This window comes from Balearica regulorum, chromosome 3 (genome assembly GCF_011004875.1).
Source record: "Balearica regulorum gibbericeps isolate bBalReg1 chromosome 3, bBalReg1.pri, whole genome shotgun sequence".
NCBI lineage: Eukaryota > Metazoa > Chordata > Aves > Gruiformes > Gruidae > Balearica > Balearica regulorum.
The window spans coordinates 122223056-122243075 of NC_046186.1; the positions used below are offsets into that span (position 1 = coordinate 122223056).

The 20020-nt window shown below is 38.5% G+C and overlaps 1 protein-coding gene across 13 annotated transcripts in view; it reads left to right on the forward strand.

The window, feature by feature from the left end:
* Positions 1–20020, forward strand: part of USP34 (ubiquitin specific peptidase 34) — a 133724-nt gene that overhangs the window by 112159 nt on the left and 1545 nt on the right. For 7 of the 13 annotated variants that reach the window (XM_075749832.1, XM_075749831.1, XM_075749833.1 and 4 more), the window contains 19 exons: positions 351–502; positions 922–970; positions 1076–1180; positions 1304–1348; positions 2788–2892; positions 5374–5521; positions 6130–6764; positions 7911–8068; positions 9331–9409; positions 12060–12186; positions 12540–12647; positions 13684–13788; positions 13913–14037; positions 15040–15192; positions 16160–16283; positions 17942–18021; positions 18741–18881; positions 19010–19156; positions 19795–19954. In XM_075749832.1, the coding sequence (XP_075605947.1) occupies positions 351–502; positions 922–970; positions 1076–1180; positions 1304–1348; positions 2788–2892; positions 5374–5521; positions 6130–6764; positions 7911–8068; positions 9331–9409; positions 12060–12186; positions 12540–12647; positions 13684–13788; positions 13913–14037; positions 15040–15192; positions 16160–16283; positions 17942–18021; positions 18741–18881; positions 19010–19156; positions 19795–19954 (2746 nt within the window). The remainder of the gene's footprint in view (positions 1–350; positions 503–921; positions 971–1075; positions 1181–1303; positions 1349–2787; positions 2893–5373; positions 5522–6129; positions 6765–7910; positions 8069–9330; positions 9410–12059; positions 12187–12539; positions 12648–13683; positions 13789–13912; positions 14038–15039; positions 15193–16159; positions 16284–17941; positions 18022–18740; positions 18882–19009; positions 19157–19794; positions 19955–20020) is intronic. The other 6 variants (XM_075749838.1, XM_075749839.1, XM_075749840.1 and 3 more) reach the window with 4 other exon arrangements.

Sequence of the window (20020 nt, forward strand, 5' to 3'; positions counted from 1 at the left end):
CACTCATCATGCTATTAATGGTAACAATTGATTGCTTACTCCTGCTGTACAACTCAAGCTTTTAAATTTACTTGCTTTTTTTAAGTAGACCACCATATCAGGCTATGTAGACATTTCAACCAAACTACCTTTTGCATTTGTAAATACAGTTTAGCTTATGCAGAATGAATGCTTGAATGTGAAAATCAAGTGACTAGATATTTACTTGGTTTGATTTATGCAGGTTTATCAAGTTGTTTTGAATAAAAGAGAGAACAGAATGTGTGTAAAACTGTGTACAGGCTCTTTGAAATTAAAGCTCAAAATGTCCACATTGAAGTTCTCTTTTTTTTTTTTTCCCCCCCCTTCAGCCACAGGTTGAAGTACTTTCTGAGGAAGAAGGGGAGGAAGAGGAGGAAGAGGAAGATATACTTTCTTTAGCAGAAGAAAAATACAGGCCTGCTGCACTTGAAAAGATGATTGCCTTGATTGCTCTTCTAGTTGAACAGTCTCGCTCAGAAAGGCAAGAGCTTCTGATAACCCAAAGGAAATTCCAATCTAAGCTACTTCAAAAAGGAGTTAGAGATTTTATGGGTTTGGGGAGTGTTTTGTGGGCCTTTTTAACAGCATAAATGAGCTTATATATGGGCCCATTATATTTTTAACCATTTAAAAGATAAATGTTTTGTTGTTGTTGACCAATTAAAAGACTCACAGTAAATCCTTGAACACATTCAGTTGCCCATATTTGGATTTCTCTTTTTATTTGGTCTAAGTACAAAATATTTGTTATTTTTTCTTCAGTTTTATGTCAGTACCTTTATTTTCTCTTGTATATTGTGATACCAAAGAATATAAACTAACACTCACAGTCCTGTATTTCCCCTTAACCTTACTTAATAATCTCTGAAGTAAAATGATAAAGGCGGTTTTGTTTTTTAGGCATTTGACCTTGTCACAAAACGACATGGCAGCATTAACAGGAGGAAAGGTAATTCATTTAAATATGACTGTATAAGCCTCAAAAAAAATGCACGTATCTGTGTGTACATATGTAATTCTAGACCATGTACTAATACCTTATTATTTGTTGCAGGGTTTTCCTTTTTTGTTTCAACATATCCGTGATGGTATCAACATCAGGCAAACTTGCAATCTCATTTTCAGTTTGTGTCGGTACAATAATCGACTCGCAGAACATGTAAGTATCAGAAAGTATAGCTATTTGTTGAAAATCTTCTCTAATAAGTGTAATGGAGTGATTTTTATTATTTTAACTGAATAAGCACAAGTCTAAGTGAGTTTTGTTTGTTTTGTTTTTAAGATTGTGTCCATGCTTTTCACATCTATAGCAAAGTTGACTCCTGAGGTATGTAAACATACTACCTGTATATTCAATAATTTGTATTAATATTTTTCTGTTTTAAATTACTTAAATAATCCTTTGCTAATCAAAAATCTTGCATGGAAGATGATCCATGGAAGTTTTTGTGACATTAAATGAAGTCTAACTGCACTGTATATTAAGTTTTCTAAAGCAGAAATCTGGTATGCAGTTTAAGATGAAAGTTTTATTCAAAGCCAAATAACATATTTCTAGATTCTCCACCTATATGAATTAAAAAAAATTGGTAACAATAAAACATGTATGGTAATAAGTGGAGATATGTAATTATCGTCTGGTTTTTCAAGTTTTGGGGCACTATTTTGCAGTTCCGTGCATGCAAACACATTTCTCAGTCAGAATAAATTCCTGCCCTGGTAATAACAAAATACCTCCTGAGAGTTCCAAATGGATTCCACGTGAAAAATATATACAGAGTGGCGAAGTGTATGCTCACACAAGGACATTCTTGTATACTGCTGTCAGAAAAGAAAAAATAATCAGGAAAAATTGAGGGCATGTTAAGCAGAGGAGACATGATCATGGTTGGAAAAGAAGCATGAACGAAATCATTCTCATGACAGCTTTGCTTTGTGTGATAGAATGGGCACTATCGGATGACAGTCTACTTCCCTCCTGTCATGCTAACATTTGCTACATTTTTACGCTTTTTTTGCTTTGCACATATACACGTGCACCAGAGACACTTTTGGTGAGGTGCAAAATATGTCATAATAATAATAGTAACCACTTTATTGAAGCGTTGTTAGAAGCTGGGTGAGTCTTAGCAAACTCTAAAGAAAAATAAAATCATATTAGAGCCAACACGTTACAGTAGAAATGTTGGTGGTTTCAGAGGAAAACAGTATGCCAATAACAACAACGATGAGTGTAAACCCTCAAAATGTGATGCTTTTCAATAAACTTTTCAGGATCTGTTACATGTTATTCAAATAGATAAAAATAAGAGCTTCTCTGAGATAGTGAAATCTTTTATATACATATGTAAAACAGGATAAATTAGTGAATTTTTTTAGACTGCACAGCTTGATTCCCCCCCCCCTTTGTTGAGAATAATGTCTGACTATCAGGCAATGTGTACTGTTGTTTTCTTGTAACTATATACTTCTACTAGAATGGTTCTATCTAGTATGATCATGTTGCCTTGCACTAGCTATAAAAAGTGGCTTAATTCTACTGTATTCATGTGTGGATACAGTAAAACTAAGAGATATATATATGTGTGTGTGTGGATTATTTACAGATTCAATAATAAGGGATTAAAAGTAAGATAAATATTCAAGTCAGAAGATCATAGAAATATATTTTCTTGCAAACGTTTGGGGTTTTTTTAAAGTCTCTAAAAAATTAGTGGATGAAGTGAAATAGATCAAAATGGATATTTTTATTTTTATGCATTACAGGCAGCCAATCCTTTTTTCAAATTGCTGACCATGCTAATGGAATTTGCTGGTGGACCTCCAGGAATGCCACCCTTTGCTTCTTACATTCTGCAGAGGATATGGGAGGTACAACATGTAAAAGAAAACAGAACCTAAATTGTTTTTCTCGTGTTCATTCTTTTATGCATGTGAAAGGGTTTTACATTTCATTGTCATCCTTGCTGCATCAATTCATGATTTTTTTAATGACCATTTATCTTCTAAATAAACAGCAACACCTAATAGATATTTAAAAGTTCTGCTCTAACTTTTAAGGTTATTTGAACAGCAGTCTGGCTAACTGGTATTTCAGTTTAACTTTAAATTTTAGTTTAATGAGAAATTAATTGATTCATAATAAGGGTCTAGAATGCTCCTTCTAGGCAAATTCCACTTATTTTTCTCAGTTATCCTTTTGCAAGGACTGTAAAATGTTTCAAGGCCCATCATTTGTTAGGGCTTTTTTCTCCATTACGTACTGGTTCTTTGAATATTTGTTTGACATTTTTTGTTCTCTGTAAAATACTCATCAACGTTTTTAACCCATAACATAGTCCTAAATTGAATCTAATGGATAATTGCAGTGGTGCAAGACCATTCTTGCTCGCATTTCTAAAGCGAGAAAGAGACTTTATAACCAAGTTGGCACAGGGATAAATTCCTTGATCTGAGCAATAGATGAGGACTTAAAGCTTTCATTTCAAGTTGACTGCTCTTTGAGTTCCCAGTACAATTTACTGTCTTTATTACTGTCTGAGAACAGCGTGTCCAGCCTGAAGACTGCTGAGGACAAGCTGTTGAACATTCATTCCATTTAATACTCTTCAGAAAGTGGGGCGGGGGTTTGTAAAAGATTCTTGCTGTGCAGAATTGAGACCTCTGGTAAAACACAAACCTGTCTTACCCACTGAAGCCCTGTGGGATGGAATACGCATTGCTGTTCAAAAGTATTTTGCTCCTGGTTAGGAGCAGTTAGAGGACAGGAACCACCTGGTAATCTGGGAAAGCGTATACCAAGTGTTTGTCAGGTGTCTGATCTGAATATGAACTAGCTGTAAGTGCTGTACCTTGGGTAAGGAGAGTTCAAACAGTGGATCTCAAGGTCAAGAATTTTATCTAGCTGCTTTCTGTATGTGCAGAAGTGATAGGTTATGAATTTCTCTCAGCAATAAGGAAATCTTTCCAAGAGAGCTTTTGTAATTAAACTTCCTATGACAACACACAAGTTGTGGCATGAAGTACCTGTGCTTTATGCTTCAGTCAGCCGCAAAGTTTAGGTAGGTAATTTGTTAAGCAATCCTCTTTTTTTATTCCCCTCCTTATTCTTACTACACAAACTGAAGCTACAGAGGAAGCAAGTCGATGACAGGTTTCTGTTGGAAAGCCAAACTTTTAGCGGTAGAAGTCATCAGTTCAGTCTCTGGTGTTGCCAGCATTATTATCCTTACTTTGCTGGCACAGGTCTAGAGATATAAATTGTGTAGGCAGGGATGGGAGAACCAGTAGTTAATGCATAGAGAGGCAGATTTAGGGTATAGAACCTATTTTTGCAGCCACTCCAGTTTCCAGAAGTCATTAAAAAGCAATTGAGCTGTGACGACAGTGAACAATGACAGGCTCTTTCTTGGAGATACCCTCCAGCTATTATGAAGGAAACTTGACAGATCAATTTGTCATTGCTAAAAAAAGGGAGGAGATTGTGCTTAATGTGTTTCTTTTTAAATTGAGATTAAAATTTTATAAGCAGAGGTTTGGTCATGTCAGCTGCTCATATTCTTGAGGTGGATTAGAGTAGTTGGGAACAGCTTCAGCTATCCTGTTACTGCCTGTGGTTTCCTAGCTAGCAGAGTTCCTTTTTCCTTGTCTGGGCACCTGGGCCTCAAGGTAAAAACAAAACAGTTTTTTAAAAACTAGCAAATGAATGAACAACATTTATTGGCTTAATAATTCGTCAACAAATTCTCAGCTACACAGAACCAGAAAGGCACAGGAAGCTGTGTGTGTTCCTTATCTGTAAGGCTTTGACAGCTGTACACCAACACTCTGCAGGCTTTTCATTACTTTTGAAAAGCACTAGATGAGTTTATTCCTTGGAACTGCATAGTCATAAAAACCCTAATAGTTACCCTCAGCGTGAAGCTATATGAACATATATGCATACCATTTATGTTCTTTTGATAGAACTTGTATAAAAATACTGATTCAGTGTCAAGGTTTCGTTAACTATTAAAAAAAAAAATTATTTATTTATAAAGACAAGACTGTTCCATTTTCTAAGTGCTTAACATTTGAAGTCATAAATATCTCAAAATATGCAGAAAGGATACGTAGTGTAACATCCTGGACTTGGATCGAACTTTCACAAGCTCCCAACAAGATTCAGAAGCACAAACTAGTGAAATTTCATAAGGGTTTTCTTTTCAGTCTTGTAGGTGCTGTGGTAGCCCTACATGATTTTGAAAAAATATTTTGAAAGTCTTAGTAGTTATTTGTATGGGGGTTTAATACAAATGAGCACATAGTATCAAGGTTAATATATTCTTTTTGATTTTTCCATTCTTCTTTCAGGTCATTGAATACAACCCATCTCAGTGCCTGGATTGGCTGGCTGTGCAAACACCTCGAAATAAACTGGCTCACAGCTGGGTGCTGCAAAATATGGAAAACTGGGTTGAACGTTTCCTTTTGGCACACAACTATCCCAGAGTGAGAACTTGTAAGTTCATTTAAATTGACGAAAACTATTCTTGTGTTGTAGCGAGTTGCTATGCATGGAGCATTCTTGTCACAAATGAAATACATGCTCTTGCGCTTGTCTTTTCTTCTTTTCCCAGTTGTTTTAGAATTGCAGTATTTTAAAATACGAGTGCACTGTGGTGCCTCATCAAGACATGCTACCTGGTCTTGATGAAAACCTGTCAGATTGCCACATCACATTTTCAGCCTTCCCTGTGTCTAAATTACTTTATAAAGGAGATACCACAGTAACAGGCCCACTGAATGTTAATACATTTTCTGTGGTTGAGGGAGATGTGGAAACGGGAGGTACAGCTTTGCAACAGACTCCAGTAGTAACCATCTCTGAAGAGGTAATGACGTCTTGATCAAGCAGTAGACAATTTAGTCATAGAAAACATCTGGGTTTGTATTTCTGTGATGGGACGCGTTGTGTTACAATAGTTAAACCAAGCAGCAGCGAGGAGTACAGGGTGAAGAGACCCGAATGTAAATACCAACACCACAATGTAGTTTAACTTCTGCTTAAACAACTGTTAAGCACGCGTGTCATTTTCAAAGGTGTAACAAATTTGTTTTTATTTGAAGCCGCAGCCTATCTCTTGGTGTCGCTTATTCCAAGCAATTCCTTCCGTCAGATGTTCCGATCCACTCGCTCTTTGCACATCCCTACACGCGATCTGCCTCTCAGTCCAGATACTACAGTAGTTCTTCACCAAGTCTACAATGTGCTTCTTGGCCTTCTTTCAAGAGCTAAGCTATATGTTGATGCTGCTGTTCACGGCACTACAAAACTCGTGCCCTACTTCAGTTTCATGACATACTGTTTGATCTCAAAAACTGAGAAACTCATGTTTTCTACTTACTTCATGGACTTATGGAACCTTTTCCAGCCTAAACTTTCTGAGCCGGCGATAGCCACCAACCACAACAAACAGGCTTTGCTGTCTTTTTGGTATAACGTGTGTGTAGACTGTCCAGAGAACGTACGCCTTATTGTACAGAATCCCGTGGTGACGAAGAACATTGCCTTCAATTACATCCTCGCAGACCATGACGATCAGGATGTGGTGCTCTTTAACCGCGGTATGCTGCCTGCCTACTATGGCATCCTGCGCCTCTGCTGTGAGCAGTCCCCTGCGTTCACGAGGCAGCTGGCTTCTCACCAGAATATCCAGTGGGCCTTTAAGAATCTCACGCCACATGCCAGTCAGTACCCAGGAGTAAGTAGATTGATACCAAAAAATCCCATTTCGTTGTTAGCATTTCCTCTCTCACTGATGTCTTTTCATGAAGGAGGTGAAAAGACTTATTTGACACATCCGGTGGTGAAGGTATTGTATTTTGATTTCCTGATACAAGTAATTAATAATGGGATTACCATACTTCGGGTGGGGATGGTTTAGGATTTTCTCCCTTGCTGGGTTGGAGAGCGGATTTTTTATTTTTTTTCTGCAAGCAGACACTGGTGTTTCGACTGTTCTTCAATATTCTGTACGCCAGTCCAGTCATACGAAACGGGGAATAGCCTTTAACGGCAGTCTCGAGAAAGCGTGTTGCATTCTAACACGCGGAGTTGGAGGAATTCCCAGGGAGTTTCTTCTTTGTGTTCGATCTCTGGAATAGGGCCGCGATTTAGCCCATTTCATTTGAACGGAGGATGGCCCGGAGTTCACCTTGGGAAGAGGTTTTAAGAGGCAAAATAGGCATTTTTGTATGATTACTCAGTGAGTATTGCTTTGAGGTCCTTTATAGGTGTACGAGGACAGAAAGCATGCAAAGATTTTCTTGACTGTGTGGAGGAGGAGGATACATAGAATCTTCTGTGTTAAATTGCTGTCTAGTTCAGCTCACAGAGTAAATTTATACTCTGACAGTCCTGGGAGTATCCCTGCTCCTCTCATTGTTTGCATCTCCCCTCAGAAGTCTCGGTTTGTCTTGCTAGGGACTTTAGTTACTCCACTAAATATGTGTATGTGGCAATAAGCTGTGCTGTGAGGAAGCATCAAAACATCCACGTACGGTTCAGAAGGGTTATGTCAAATGTCGGTGTCCCAATCCACAGAGTAAACAGTAAGGGCTAAAAGCAAACTGCGTTCCGGGTAGATGAGAAATATCCACAATTTCTAGGTCAGAACTTTAGTTTTTAAGAACCATTTAGTTTTAATTATTTAAGGTTAAAATCTTGTCTGCTGATTTTATAACTTGGTTGTAATGCTTATAAAACATATTCCCGTCTAAATTTGCTTACGTATGTTTGTTCTATGTGTTACTTAGTAGAAGTAATGCACAACAAGTAATACAAATAAATTATAAACCATAACATACTGAGAGAGATTACTCTAACCTAATATTTTTGTGTGTTTTAGGCAGTAGAAGAGCTGTTTAACCTCATGCAACTGTTTGTAGCTCAGAGAACAGATATGAGAGAGGAAGAGATAGAAGACGTAAAGCAATTTAAGAAAACAACTATAAGCTGTTACCTGCGCTGCTTGGACGGACGGTCTTGTTGGACTACTTTAATAAGGTACGTCACTAGTGAAGTTGTGATGCAATAATCTAACCCAGTTTGAATAAGAACTATGTGTCGCCTAATGTGAAGTACAATAAAAACTAGTGGTGTTATTTTGATATTCTTTTTGAAAAAGTTTTGGGGATACTTTTATTCAGAAGTAAGCAAACAAAAGGGTTCAATTAGAAGATTTTTTTTTTTTTCCCAAATCCATTGTTAGTGAATATACTTTATTTTAGAATGTTTCACCAGCTGAAAATTCAGAAACCAAGCAAATATTTTACAATAAACAGGTGTAAACCAAGATGTATATTGTTAGGGTTCAAAAAGAATCACTATGACAAAATTGCATCAGTAGACCCCTTGGAAAAAAACCTAAACCTAAATCAATCAATGCTCTAATTTAGCATTTAAGGTGAAATTCCATTCTCAGCCTACCCTGACTAGTCTAGATTGGCAAAGCAGTAGTTTCAGCTGCTCTTTTTCGTGGTTTTGGGAGAGAGATTTTTCAGAAATTGTGCCTGTGGGACAGGGTTTTATTGTGTCGTATCTTCAAATAGTCTTTCATTTCTAGTCTGTCTTAGTTGTACATCTGCAACTGTTGCTTGGGTGTTTTCAGTATAACTATAAATTGCTAGTGTACGTAGGTCGGGTATTGGGGTTTGAAATGCAACTCTTGGTGCATTGAAACGCTCTTGTGGACAGGGAAATGACCTGCGTTACTTGAAGGGATTACATACAGTCATCCGTCATAGAGCGCAGGCAGATTTTCCCAAACGCTCTGGAAGAATTGTTATGTTGAGAGGAACCATTCGTTAGCATAATCCTTTCTTTTCTGTTCTGCTCTAAGCATAAAATATCCTGATAGAAATGTTTTTATACATTTAAAAGTCCAAACATATTCTTAACTGAACCTATTTCAGTGTTATCATTTGACAAGCATAAAATTGCCTCTTTTGAAGTACATCATTTTCCTCAGCTTTTAGCTGAGCTTTTGCAAACATTATTTGGGAAATATTTCTGTAAAGGTTGTTTATAAAATACTTCTGATAACATAAAGTTGGCATAGAGCAAGTTGACATCAGAGGCATTTTTAAATGAAAAGGGGGGGGCGGGGAGGGATGAAGAAAATAATTATGTTCTTTCAGAGTTTCTTTGTTCTTCTGTGATTATCTTCCGAAATATAGCATGAGCATAACAATTTTAAGCATTGGTATGAATTATGGAAAGATGAGAGGTCATTTTCAGTGTTCTCAATATTTGGGTTTTTTTCCTAGTGCCTTCAGAATATTATTAGAATCTGATGAAGACAGACTTCTTGTTGTGTTTAATAGAGGATTGATTCTGATGACTGAGGTAAATACTTTGCTATTGGATTATAATAAGCATCTTGCTTTCTCAAGTCATCCCTTCTTTCCTGACAGCGTGTTTGCTTTAAATTGTTTTAATGCAGTATCATATGAAATAGATGAAATATGTTGGTTAAGTACTGGCATGCATGTAAAACCTTAACATCTTAAGGATCACAGGAAGGATGAAAAAAGATTTCCCAGACATTTTGTATGTCTAAATGCTAATGTAGGAGGTTAAGTGAGTGAATTTGAGGCAATACAAATCTTAAAACAGGATAAAGATAACAGGTTAGTTGGTAACAGTGACTGGTAGGATAACTATGAAAGGAGGTAACTTAAATAGGAAAGATAAGCAAGAAATAAAAGGGTGGTGTGTCATCTAAATAGATAAGGATAGTTACGCTTCTTCTGAGGTGCATAATGGGAGATTAAATTGGGTGTACTGAAAAAGTTGCAACTAGTAAGAGAAGTCATGAGTAGTAAGAAATGAGCCTTGGTTTTCTTCACATCTGTACTTCCCCTGTCATCTTTAACAAGATTTCTTTAGTAGTAGAAAGATTCTGTTCAACGCTTCCACTATTGAGTTTGCTGATGGACTGTGTATTTATTAAATATACTGGCAACACAACAGGGTCCTTTTGAGAACAAGAGTAAAAATCAAGATGGTCTGGACATGTTGGAGAAAGCGTAAAAATAAGATGCAATTCATTCTTGCCATATGCAGAACTGTGTCTTCACGGAGGGATGCCAACCTGGTAAAAATCCCTGGTGCGAGACAACTGGACAGGCGGTAGTTGTAGCTGTACAATAAATGTGATATTGGAATAGATTGCTTGAGAAGGTGTGGGCCAGCACACCTGGAAGTTGTCAGGGGGACTTTGAGCAAACATCTGTCAAGGATGTAAAGATACTGAGTCTGTCTTAAGGCACGTGGATGGACTAGATGGTGCCTTGAGGTTGAGTCCAACCCCATTTTTATATAGTTTATATAAAAAATTCTCTTAATTTTTTGTGTCACTAGTTTGTATTTTCTGGGATGGATTGTGATAGAAAAAGCTGGAATTACAAAATCAGTTAGAAAAATTAAAATTAAGACACTGCGGTGCTGTTTGAAAATTGAGTTTTTACAAGTTTGTTACAACTCTAAGTCTTTTGATGAATTATAGTTAGCTAGCTTGTATTCAGTAAACTTGGGCTAAAAAGTTAGGAACTGAGCTATAACTTTACTCATACACGGAACTCGTAAATAGGCTCAGATACATACATACATACATATGTATAAAAAGAACTTGTTTAACCCTGATCCATACTAACAATGGATAATTATCTTTACAAAGAATGTGCAATATAAGATGCAACTTATCCTATGTAAAACATTGCTAGAAATCAGATAAACTAGTGTTCCGCTTGAGGTGACTTGCTTTACAGCTTGAAGTTACCTTATGTTTTCACTTGTTGGCTGGAAGTGTTCTCTCTGGTAGAAAATACTGCATCAAGCTGTCGTCACATCCGGAAAAGTTTTCCACTCAGCATGATTGGCCGTGTGTCTTTCATCTTCACTATAATGTAAAAATGACGTGTCAAGATTTTGCATTATAGGGAACGCGATTACTGTTTCTTTATCTTTACGATATCCCAGCAGATTAAGTATCTTCTTACATCTTGAGCTAGAATTTTTGCAGTTCAGAAATGAGTTGCTTTTCCTTCCCAGTATTTCTATAAATCACAGATGCCTAGAAGGTATTTTACTTATAAAAGGAGAAGTAATTCATCTGATGTACAATCACATAGCATATGTCCTTAAGCAGCATTTTGAAAAATGACTAGCATCTATATTAATTCTATGTGTTTTCCCCAAATTCACATACCCATGTCTGTCTGTGTGCATCTCTAATACCACTTTGTGATTGGGATTACAGATACATAAAAATACTGTGTCTCAAATTACGCTTTGCTCATGGGGTTTTAGATAAATGTGTGAAAACTTTGTCATTGTATTGAGCCACTAACTGAAAGCTTTCACCTTGAAAACAAATTAAGGCTTTTTTAATGTCTCTATAAGCTGTATTGGATATTTTGCTCACAAAAATGCTCATTTCTTGAGTTGCGATGAGTGGCAGCTACTTACAGAGGGGTTATTGTTATAATAAATGTTACAAGTTCAGTTTCCCTCTGACATGCACGTGAGAAAAAATGTAATATGACTCGAGTTTTTGGGATTGGCGAGAAGAATAAATACCAGCCTAATGACCAAAAGCCAGTTTCAGTTTAACCCCCATACAAGACTACCCGGTGGTGGTGGTGACCGGAACTACATGTCCAGCTCCATGATTCTGTTTGGCTGTTACAGAAGATACTTGCTTGTTCATCTCTTCTCTCTTTCTGTCCCTTTCCCTTCCCCTTGCCCTTTTACCTTTTTTTTTTTTTTAAGACTCTTTTGTTCATATCAAATAAACTAATTTTGTATGCAGATTTATTCTATTTTTAAATGCAGGTATCCTTGAGTAATTTTGTGGTTATGTCTAGCGCTCTGTATTTTGATACATCTTTTTTGAGCATAAAATAAACATAAAAGTAGTATCTGTAGGATAGATAGAAATGCTAACAAGTGTGTTAATTTGGCAACATAAAGTTTTGGCGTTTTTTCTTTATAGTCCTTTAACACGTTGCACATGATGTACCACGAGGCCACAGCTTGCCACGTGACTGGAGACCTGGTAGAACTTCTGTCTATTTTTCTTTCGGTTCTGAAGTCAACACGTCCATATCTTCAAAGAAAAGGTTTGATTATAACTCCTCAAAGGATTATGCCTGTTGTCTGTTAATTAATTTTCAGGACCCAAAACCTAGTATTTTATCTTGCTTATTATCTGTGTTTACGAACTTGCCAATCAGTAGGAGCTGTGATTGTTAACAGTTATTAAATTGTTGCTTATTAAATTATGTATTGACATAATATGAAACTAGATTAAGTAAATTTAGTAGCAGTAGACCAGTGAGATTTAACAGATTTCTAGATTGATTAAAATCATGCTACAGGAAAAAGGGATTCTTCAGCAGTAAAAGCCTGTGCTTTATTTAATAAGCTTTTGAGAAATTAACTGAACAGATTTCTGTGGGGTTTGTGTTTGCAGACGTGAAGCAAGCTCTCATTCAGTGGCAGGAGCGAATTGAATTTGCCCACAAGCTTTTAACTCTGCTAAATTCCTACAGTCCTCCAGAACTTAGAAACGCTTGTATTGGTAAGTCGGAACGCTGTAACTGCAGTCAGTTACCTGCTTTGAAATTTAAATGCCCTTTTTGCAAGTGCAAGTGCTTACTAGATACTCTGTAGATTGGGATTGTTTGCATTAATACTGTCCATATATCAGTATTGCCATTGCTCCTACTCTAAATAGTTCTGGTTTTGTCAAGTTAAAATTAATGTTCCTACTTCCCCAGCTGTGCAGACTGTGTGCACAGAAAGTCAGCCTTCCTTTTGAGAGATCAGTTTGCTGCCTGATAAGGGGTGTGATTAAGGAATAACTCCTCAATTCAGGCGCCAGTGAGTTTAGAATCCAATCCCAAATCTTCCATTAAAATTCAGAAGGATGCACGGTGACCAAGTTAGTCTGAGTACCAGCTTTTAGTGTTCCTTTTTATGATCCATTACTGGAAAGTATAATAATAAAAGTAAAGCTTAAGTAGCTTGTAGAATTGGATTTGCTTTTTGAAACTGTAGGTGTAGACAGTATATACAAGCGTCTCTCTTGCATTAGAAGACCTATTTCAGAAAGTTTTTCTAGTTTCGGGGGTTTTTTTATTGAATGGATATGATCTGCATTTTTATGCATGCTGACAAAGGCCTAAAACTGTGTCCAAATTACCTTTTTGTGTGTGATTTGTATGCATTTTCCCCTTATTTTGAGCACCTTTCTCATTGCCCTCCTGACTGCTGCTGGTTGACATTTTCCAGGCGTCAAAGCTGATATGTTTAAGAAGAAGGCAAGAGGGTAATTTTATTGAGCTTCTACTCTCTGCAAGCTGGCACCCCTCTCACTGGTGGTTGATCTACCACTGAGCAGGTTTTCTCCCAGGGGCAGCGGTGAAGGGGATCTTGACTGATTCAGGGGTGTTCACTTTACGTGCTGTTGGCAGTAGAGCCCACCTCCACGGTGCACACTTAAGTGCAGCAGAAGTGGTATGAAAGAGAGTTTGCAAATGCATGAGCCTGAAGTTGAACTGTTTGCTGATAAGAAATAACAATATGTAATAGCAAAAACAACTTTTTGTTTGTAGATGTCCTCAAGGAGCTTGTACTTTTAAGTCCTCATGATTTCCTACATACTCTGGTTCCATTTCTACAGCACAATCATTGTACATACCACCACAGTAATATCCCAAGTAGGTATTTCAGTGATTGTATTTTAAAGTTCTCTTATGCTATTATTACTCTATCGCGTTCCTTGCTGATGTCAATTATTGACCTTTTTAATATATCCCTATTTTATCCTAACTTATACTACAGTGTCTCTTGGACCTTATTTTCCATGTCGTGAAAATTTGAAATTAATAGGGGGAAAAAGCAATATTCGTCCTCCACGTCCTGAGCTCAACATGTGCCTCTTGCCTACAATGGTGGAAGCCAGCAAGGTATGTAAATGTGTGGTCTTACAAATAGCGATTTCTCGATTGTTTTCCCTTTTTTATAACAGTATTATAGGAATCCAGTAGCATAATGCATTTACGTTTTCTTTGTAAACAAAGCATAATTCTTCTTCAAGATGTGTTGTCCTCATATACTCCATTCTAGATGTGCACTCCAGAAGCACCATTTCCCTGCCCTTGGTGCTACACAGCTTCATGTTTCAGACAGGATAAGGGTTTGAACCTTGTATTCAGAAAAAAAAAAACAAAACCATAGCACACGTTTTGATAATCTTCCAGTCTGTTTGTGGCATTTATAAAGAAAATCCAGGAACCGCCCAGGGATTGTCCGGATGGGTTTCAAAGTATGTTCAGCTTTATTATCAGACAGCTAAGTAGATCCTCCAGGTTTCATTAGAGTCCGTTCCACCGGGACTAATTGTTTGGGTAAACTGTCCCTGAAATACTTTCCCTTCTGTGGGCTTCCTGACGGGATGCCGACTGCGGTGGGGCTACTTCCTAGTCACTTGCCACGTCCCATTATTACAGTTGCAGCAACGGTGGGATTCAGCTCACGTGACTTTGCCTGTCTAAAAGGTCGGTGTCCGGCTCTTTCCATGGTTGATGGCGATCAATAGTTACCCTCAGAAGGAGAGAAATCGTTACCCTCCTTCCTGGCCTGGACCCCCGAGTCCGGCTGAGGTGACTCTTCCTCTGGAGGAGCCCGTCTCTCTCTCCATTGACTGCAGAGAATACCGAAACGATGAGATTTTAGATAGCTAAAGTCAGGTAAGGCGAATCCCACCCTAGAAGGAATATGTATGGACAATCATTTGAAGAAGGAAAACTGGTTACTTGCTGTACAGTAACTGCGGTTCTTCAAGATGCTTTGTCCACACAGATTCTGTGGTCCTCCTCCTGTGCTAACTCCCAGCCCTGTCATAGGGGATTCTTATCGGTGAAGGAATTGAGTGGTGGTTGAAGCCGCCATACCCCTTATGCCCTCAGGTACAGTGGTCGCAAGGACACACTGGGTGCAGGCACAGCCCCAGTGGACACTGCTATTCAGAAAGAATCCAATCTCCCGCACACGGGGCCTATGTGCACGTAGATGGGAATCTGTGTGGGCAACACATTTCGAAGAAGCACGGTTACTGTAGGGTAAGTAACCCTTCTTTTTTAAAGCTTTCAAAATGATGCTTTGTGTATTTGTGCACCATCAAATTTACTGTAGAACCAAAGTTGTTTAAAAAATGTATAGAGCCAGAAATTATCTGTAGGGTTTTTTCTTTTTTTCCATCGTGTATCCAGAGGTAACGGCTGTGACACTAAAGACTGTAAATATTTGAACTTTAAAAGTCATCATACTATATGACACAGTATTTTACACTTTATAATGAATTCCTATATATTAGGAACCAGAAGATTTTTAAGCTTCTAAAACCACATCCACAATTACATTTCCCTGTGGTTTTGCATGCTTATTTTTCATTTCTTTGTTCTGTATAGGATTGCATTTGTTTGCCTGAGGTTTTGAGACTTCCTTTTGGCTATCTGGTCTACAGAAGCTGATGCCATTTTAAGCCTATACATCCAAAAATATATTAAAATATTGGCACACAAAACCTTTGGCATATATTTATCATTTGGTTTGAGACGTTCCTGAAAATACGGCTTTGAAAGCTTGTGAAACTCCAGTCTCGAGAAAATTCTGACTTCTACAGATTGTAACTGACAAATTACGATTTAAAAAGCAGTAGTGTGTCTATATTTAGGTATCTGTACATGACTTAACTGCGTTCTTTTCTTGTCATCTTCAAGATGCGGTATTCGCGCAGCTTCGCATCTTCTCAGTCTGTTGATTCAGAATCCTACAATAAAAGTTTTTACCAGTGGGGGAATTGCATTTGCCATCTCTCCTCCCATCTCACTCTTGCGCTTGCCAAGGGCTCAGAGAGGAGAGGCAGCTGGCCTGGGTTAGACTTGGAAATTCCCGTCGTGCTTTCCTGTAGTATTTGGTTAAACGTTTTAGGGCAAGAAGTGGCATAACATTAAGCTAGATGCTTAGGAAACCTGGTCGCAGTCCAGTTGCTTATGTAGTTTAAATGAAGCTCTCTTAAATCTTCAGGGCAAAGATGATGTTTACGATCGTATGCTGCTAGACTACTTCTTTTCTTATCATCAGTTCATCCATCTACTATGTCGAGTTGCAATCAACTGTGAAAAGTTTACTGAAACTTTAGTTAAAATGAGTAAGTATGAAGGTTAAACAGCCTAAGGATTTTTATTTTTTTTCTGTGATAACTGTGAGTGCTTCTCCACTAAGTTTTATATTCAGTTTTTTTAAGAAAAAGCAGAGCTTGTAAACCTGCTGCATTAAATGTTCTGGACGTTATTTTTATGCACAAAACCGTATGACGTATATAATGTAGTGCAGTCCTACCTGCATGACTGTCATGTTTCATCCTGTCCGGAAAGGAGGTGAGGCAGCCAGTGAGAGCTCAAGTCTCACTTGAGTGAGAGTTTTGAGTTTGCCCGAAGCTTTTTGGGTTTTGGCGGTTTTTTGTTGGTTTGTCAGTTTAAATGGCTTTGGATCAGATCCTGAATCCTCAGCATCTCTGCCAGGAGCATTAATCGGCAGTCTGCCCAGGAGCATACACGACTGTTGGGCAGCCACAGAAGGCACTGGTTCCGTTGTTACCAACCCGGGGTTGTTTTACTATGTAGTTGTGGGAACCATCACGAGGTTTAATTACATTTGTAACCATTCAGTCATGTAGTTTGTACCCGATACTTCTTTCAGCTCTGCCAGCAGGTACCACCAGTGGTTGCGTTTCTTCTTGTCACAATGTAAACCTGCTCTTTTGGTGTGTGAAGGAGGACTTGGTGGCTTTATCTGGCTGACCACTCCAGCCACTCAGCTGGTGCTCTGCAGGAGAGCATCCCGCCTTCGGTTGCCCCATTAAGTCCACGTGCTACTCCAAAGGCACGTTTGGGAGGGTGTTAAATTTTGTCTTCCACCATGGACCCTCAGATAAGCTGCTACCCAGGGCGGTAGGTGCAGATACGTCACACAAATAGTTATTACATGGACACACAGATTGGTTTCGCTACGGTTGTCTAACAATTAGACATATAGCCAGATTTTCCGCTGTAGGCGGTGGAGAGACGTAGATTCCTCCCAAGAGAAATTGATCTTTTCATTCTTAAATATCTTAAGCAAAGCGAACCACCTTCTGAAAATACCAGCTGCTTTTCTTATTTCTCTGCCCGTAGAAGCTGGCTGGATAGCTGTGATTAAATGCCACTTCTAGACAAATAAAACTGTACAAAATTAATCTAGTCCAAAGAGCGATGATAGTAGAATGTTCTTTTGATCCCCTGAATCACCCATTTGTTGTCATGCTGATTGTAACTCTAGCATTATTCATATTTATTATAATAGTATTATAATATTATGATACAGGTTGTGTTAGTTATAAAGCGTACTGGGAATGTGTAGCATTTGCTATTGTTCAGTGTATCCCTTGACTCTTTCATGGCCTGGGTAACAATGGTGCTTGGGTTAATAATGAAGATTATCTTTTTAAAACTATATGCTGTTTTTAAAAAAAGATATTATTTAAAACCTTTAAGGGCTGTAGCTGACCGGTTGAAAACGTAAGACAGTAAAGAAATAACCTATGTACAAACCCAGCTTTTAGGTTTTTACATTTCACAGAAATACTGAAAGGATACGTGTATTTACTGAATGTACTGTAAAAACTTCACAGACGATAGGTCTTTCTGATTATAAAAACTGCTGAGAACGTGGGCTTACAAAATGATACGGCACCCTGGTACTACTTTTATCAGGGAGTGTCTCCAACAAAATTCTCACACAATAACTTATTTTCTCATAAAATTTTAGGTGTCCTAGTTGCGTATGAAGGTTTGCCGCTTCATCTTGCGTTATTCCCCAAACTCTGGACTGAGCTTTGTCAGACTCAGGTGAGAGTCAGTGGGTTTGAGAGTTAACGGAATGGAAATACAGGTGAAATACAATGAATGCGAAACTGAGATTAACCCGTAAATTTTAACTGGCGGGTATTGTTTAATCATTCAAAATAGCAGTATTTTGAATAGAAAATACCTCTGCTTATGTTGCCTGATAAAACCTGCTAAATCAAGTGTAAAAACGTAGCACACTGTGTTTGATCCCAGTATGCCCTACATCCTGCAAAAACTCAAGTAGCAACTTTCACACAGTACACAGTGTTGGCAGGATAGCATCTGTGCGGTGTAAAGAAATTACTTCATCCTGCCTCTGTGAATTTCCAGCTTTTAACCTAGCATAAACGCTGGTGTGACGAAATAAAAACTGGGAGATCTCTGAGCACTGTCGTGTGCCACCTGCAAGGAGGGGCCTTTGCACCTCTGCAGGACCCCGTAGTTGGGTCACAGATCAGGAGACCCCGGGCTGATTGTCACAAACTGGCACTCCTATGGAATAAACTTCCTAAAAGGAAAATGTGAAATAATAACTGACAATAATTGGTTTGTACAATTCACTGATACCTGATAGACCTGAAGTATTTTTATCAGTACGAATGAATTAAGAGCATCAGTGGGTCTGGCTGGATCCCTCCAGCTGAGACAACTGTGCAGACAGCGCTACCGCAGTGCCGTGCTCCTGGTGATGACTTTGCGGTGTTCTCTCTCTTCACCAGTCCGCAATGTCAAAGAACTGTGTAAAGCTCCTCTGCGAAGATCCAGTTTTTGCAGAATATATAAAATGCATTCTGATGGATGAAAGGACCTTTCTCAACAACAACATTGTATACACCTTTTTGACCCATTTTCTTCTAAAGGTAGGTGGTCTTTTAGCAGTAATTTCTATTTCAAGAAATGCAGTCAAACATGCTATTTCAATTTGGGACGCTGTTTTCACAGTTCCATTTTTTTTTGTGGCTGAAAAAGAAATCTGTTCTTTTCACAGGTCCAAGGGCAGGTGTTTTCTGAAGCAAACTGTGCCAACTTAATCAATACTCTAATTACAAATCTAATAAATCAATATCAAAGCCTAGAATCTGACTTCAGCAACCAGAGAGTTGAAATTTCCAAAGCAAGCTCTACTTTAAATGGGGTGAGTCTTTTTTAACCGCTCGAATAGCAGCATCATTTCGGAGGCCGTTTATTTTCTGTGGAAACTCCTCAGCGCCGCACGCCAGGTTCCACTGAAAGAGGCGGCGTTGTGAGCTCTGCTTTGTGCGTAAGCTGCGCTCCTGGCGAGAGCGTGGGAGGCCGCAGTTAAGACCTGTCTGGCTGGAGACGGTAACGCTACCAACAGGGCGGTCCACAGTTTATGGAGCAGCATGGCTGAGCTCTCCAGCATTCTGTGTTCCACACGCACGCGTTCTCCGAGCGTGCGCAGCACACGTACTTGGGTCTCCCAAGCTGATGGTGGGAGCCTATTGTGAGGAAAAAAGTAACGCAAAGTGCAGTAGAATTAATGGTAGAAATGTTGTAACCCAGCAAAAGATTTCGTCTTACAGTGAGCAGCATAGTATTGTCATCTGCTTAAGACAGATCTACGTTAAGGTCAGCATATTTGTAGTGAGTTCCAGGAAATTTCAGTAGTGTAAGTATATTTAGAATTTGATCTTTTGGATGTCGAGAACATGTTGAAGCCTCTGCTTATTGCACAGATCTCTGCATGTAGGGTTAATCAGACAAGAGTGTGAAATAAAGCTAGTTAAGTTTGCTTACTTCTGGTTTTTTTAGGACCTCCGAGCACTTGCCTTGCTGCTTTCCGTGCACACTCCCAAACAGCTCAATTCAGCCCTGATTCCAACTTTGCAAGAGCTTTTAAACAAATGTAGAGCTTGTCAACAACAGAGGAACTCATTACAAGAGCAAGAAGCCAAAGAAAGAAAAACTAAAGGTTTGTCTTCTATAAGAGTGTTGCTCTAATAATTCTAAGGTTTTGTCAACTTTTACAGAATTAACG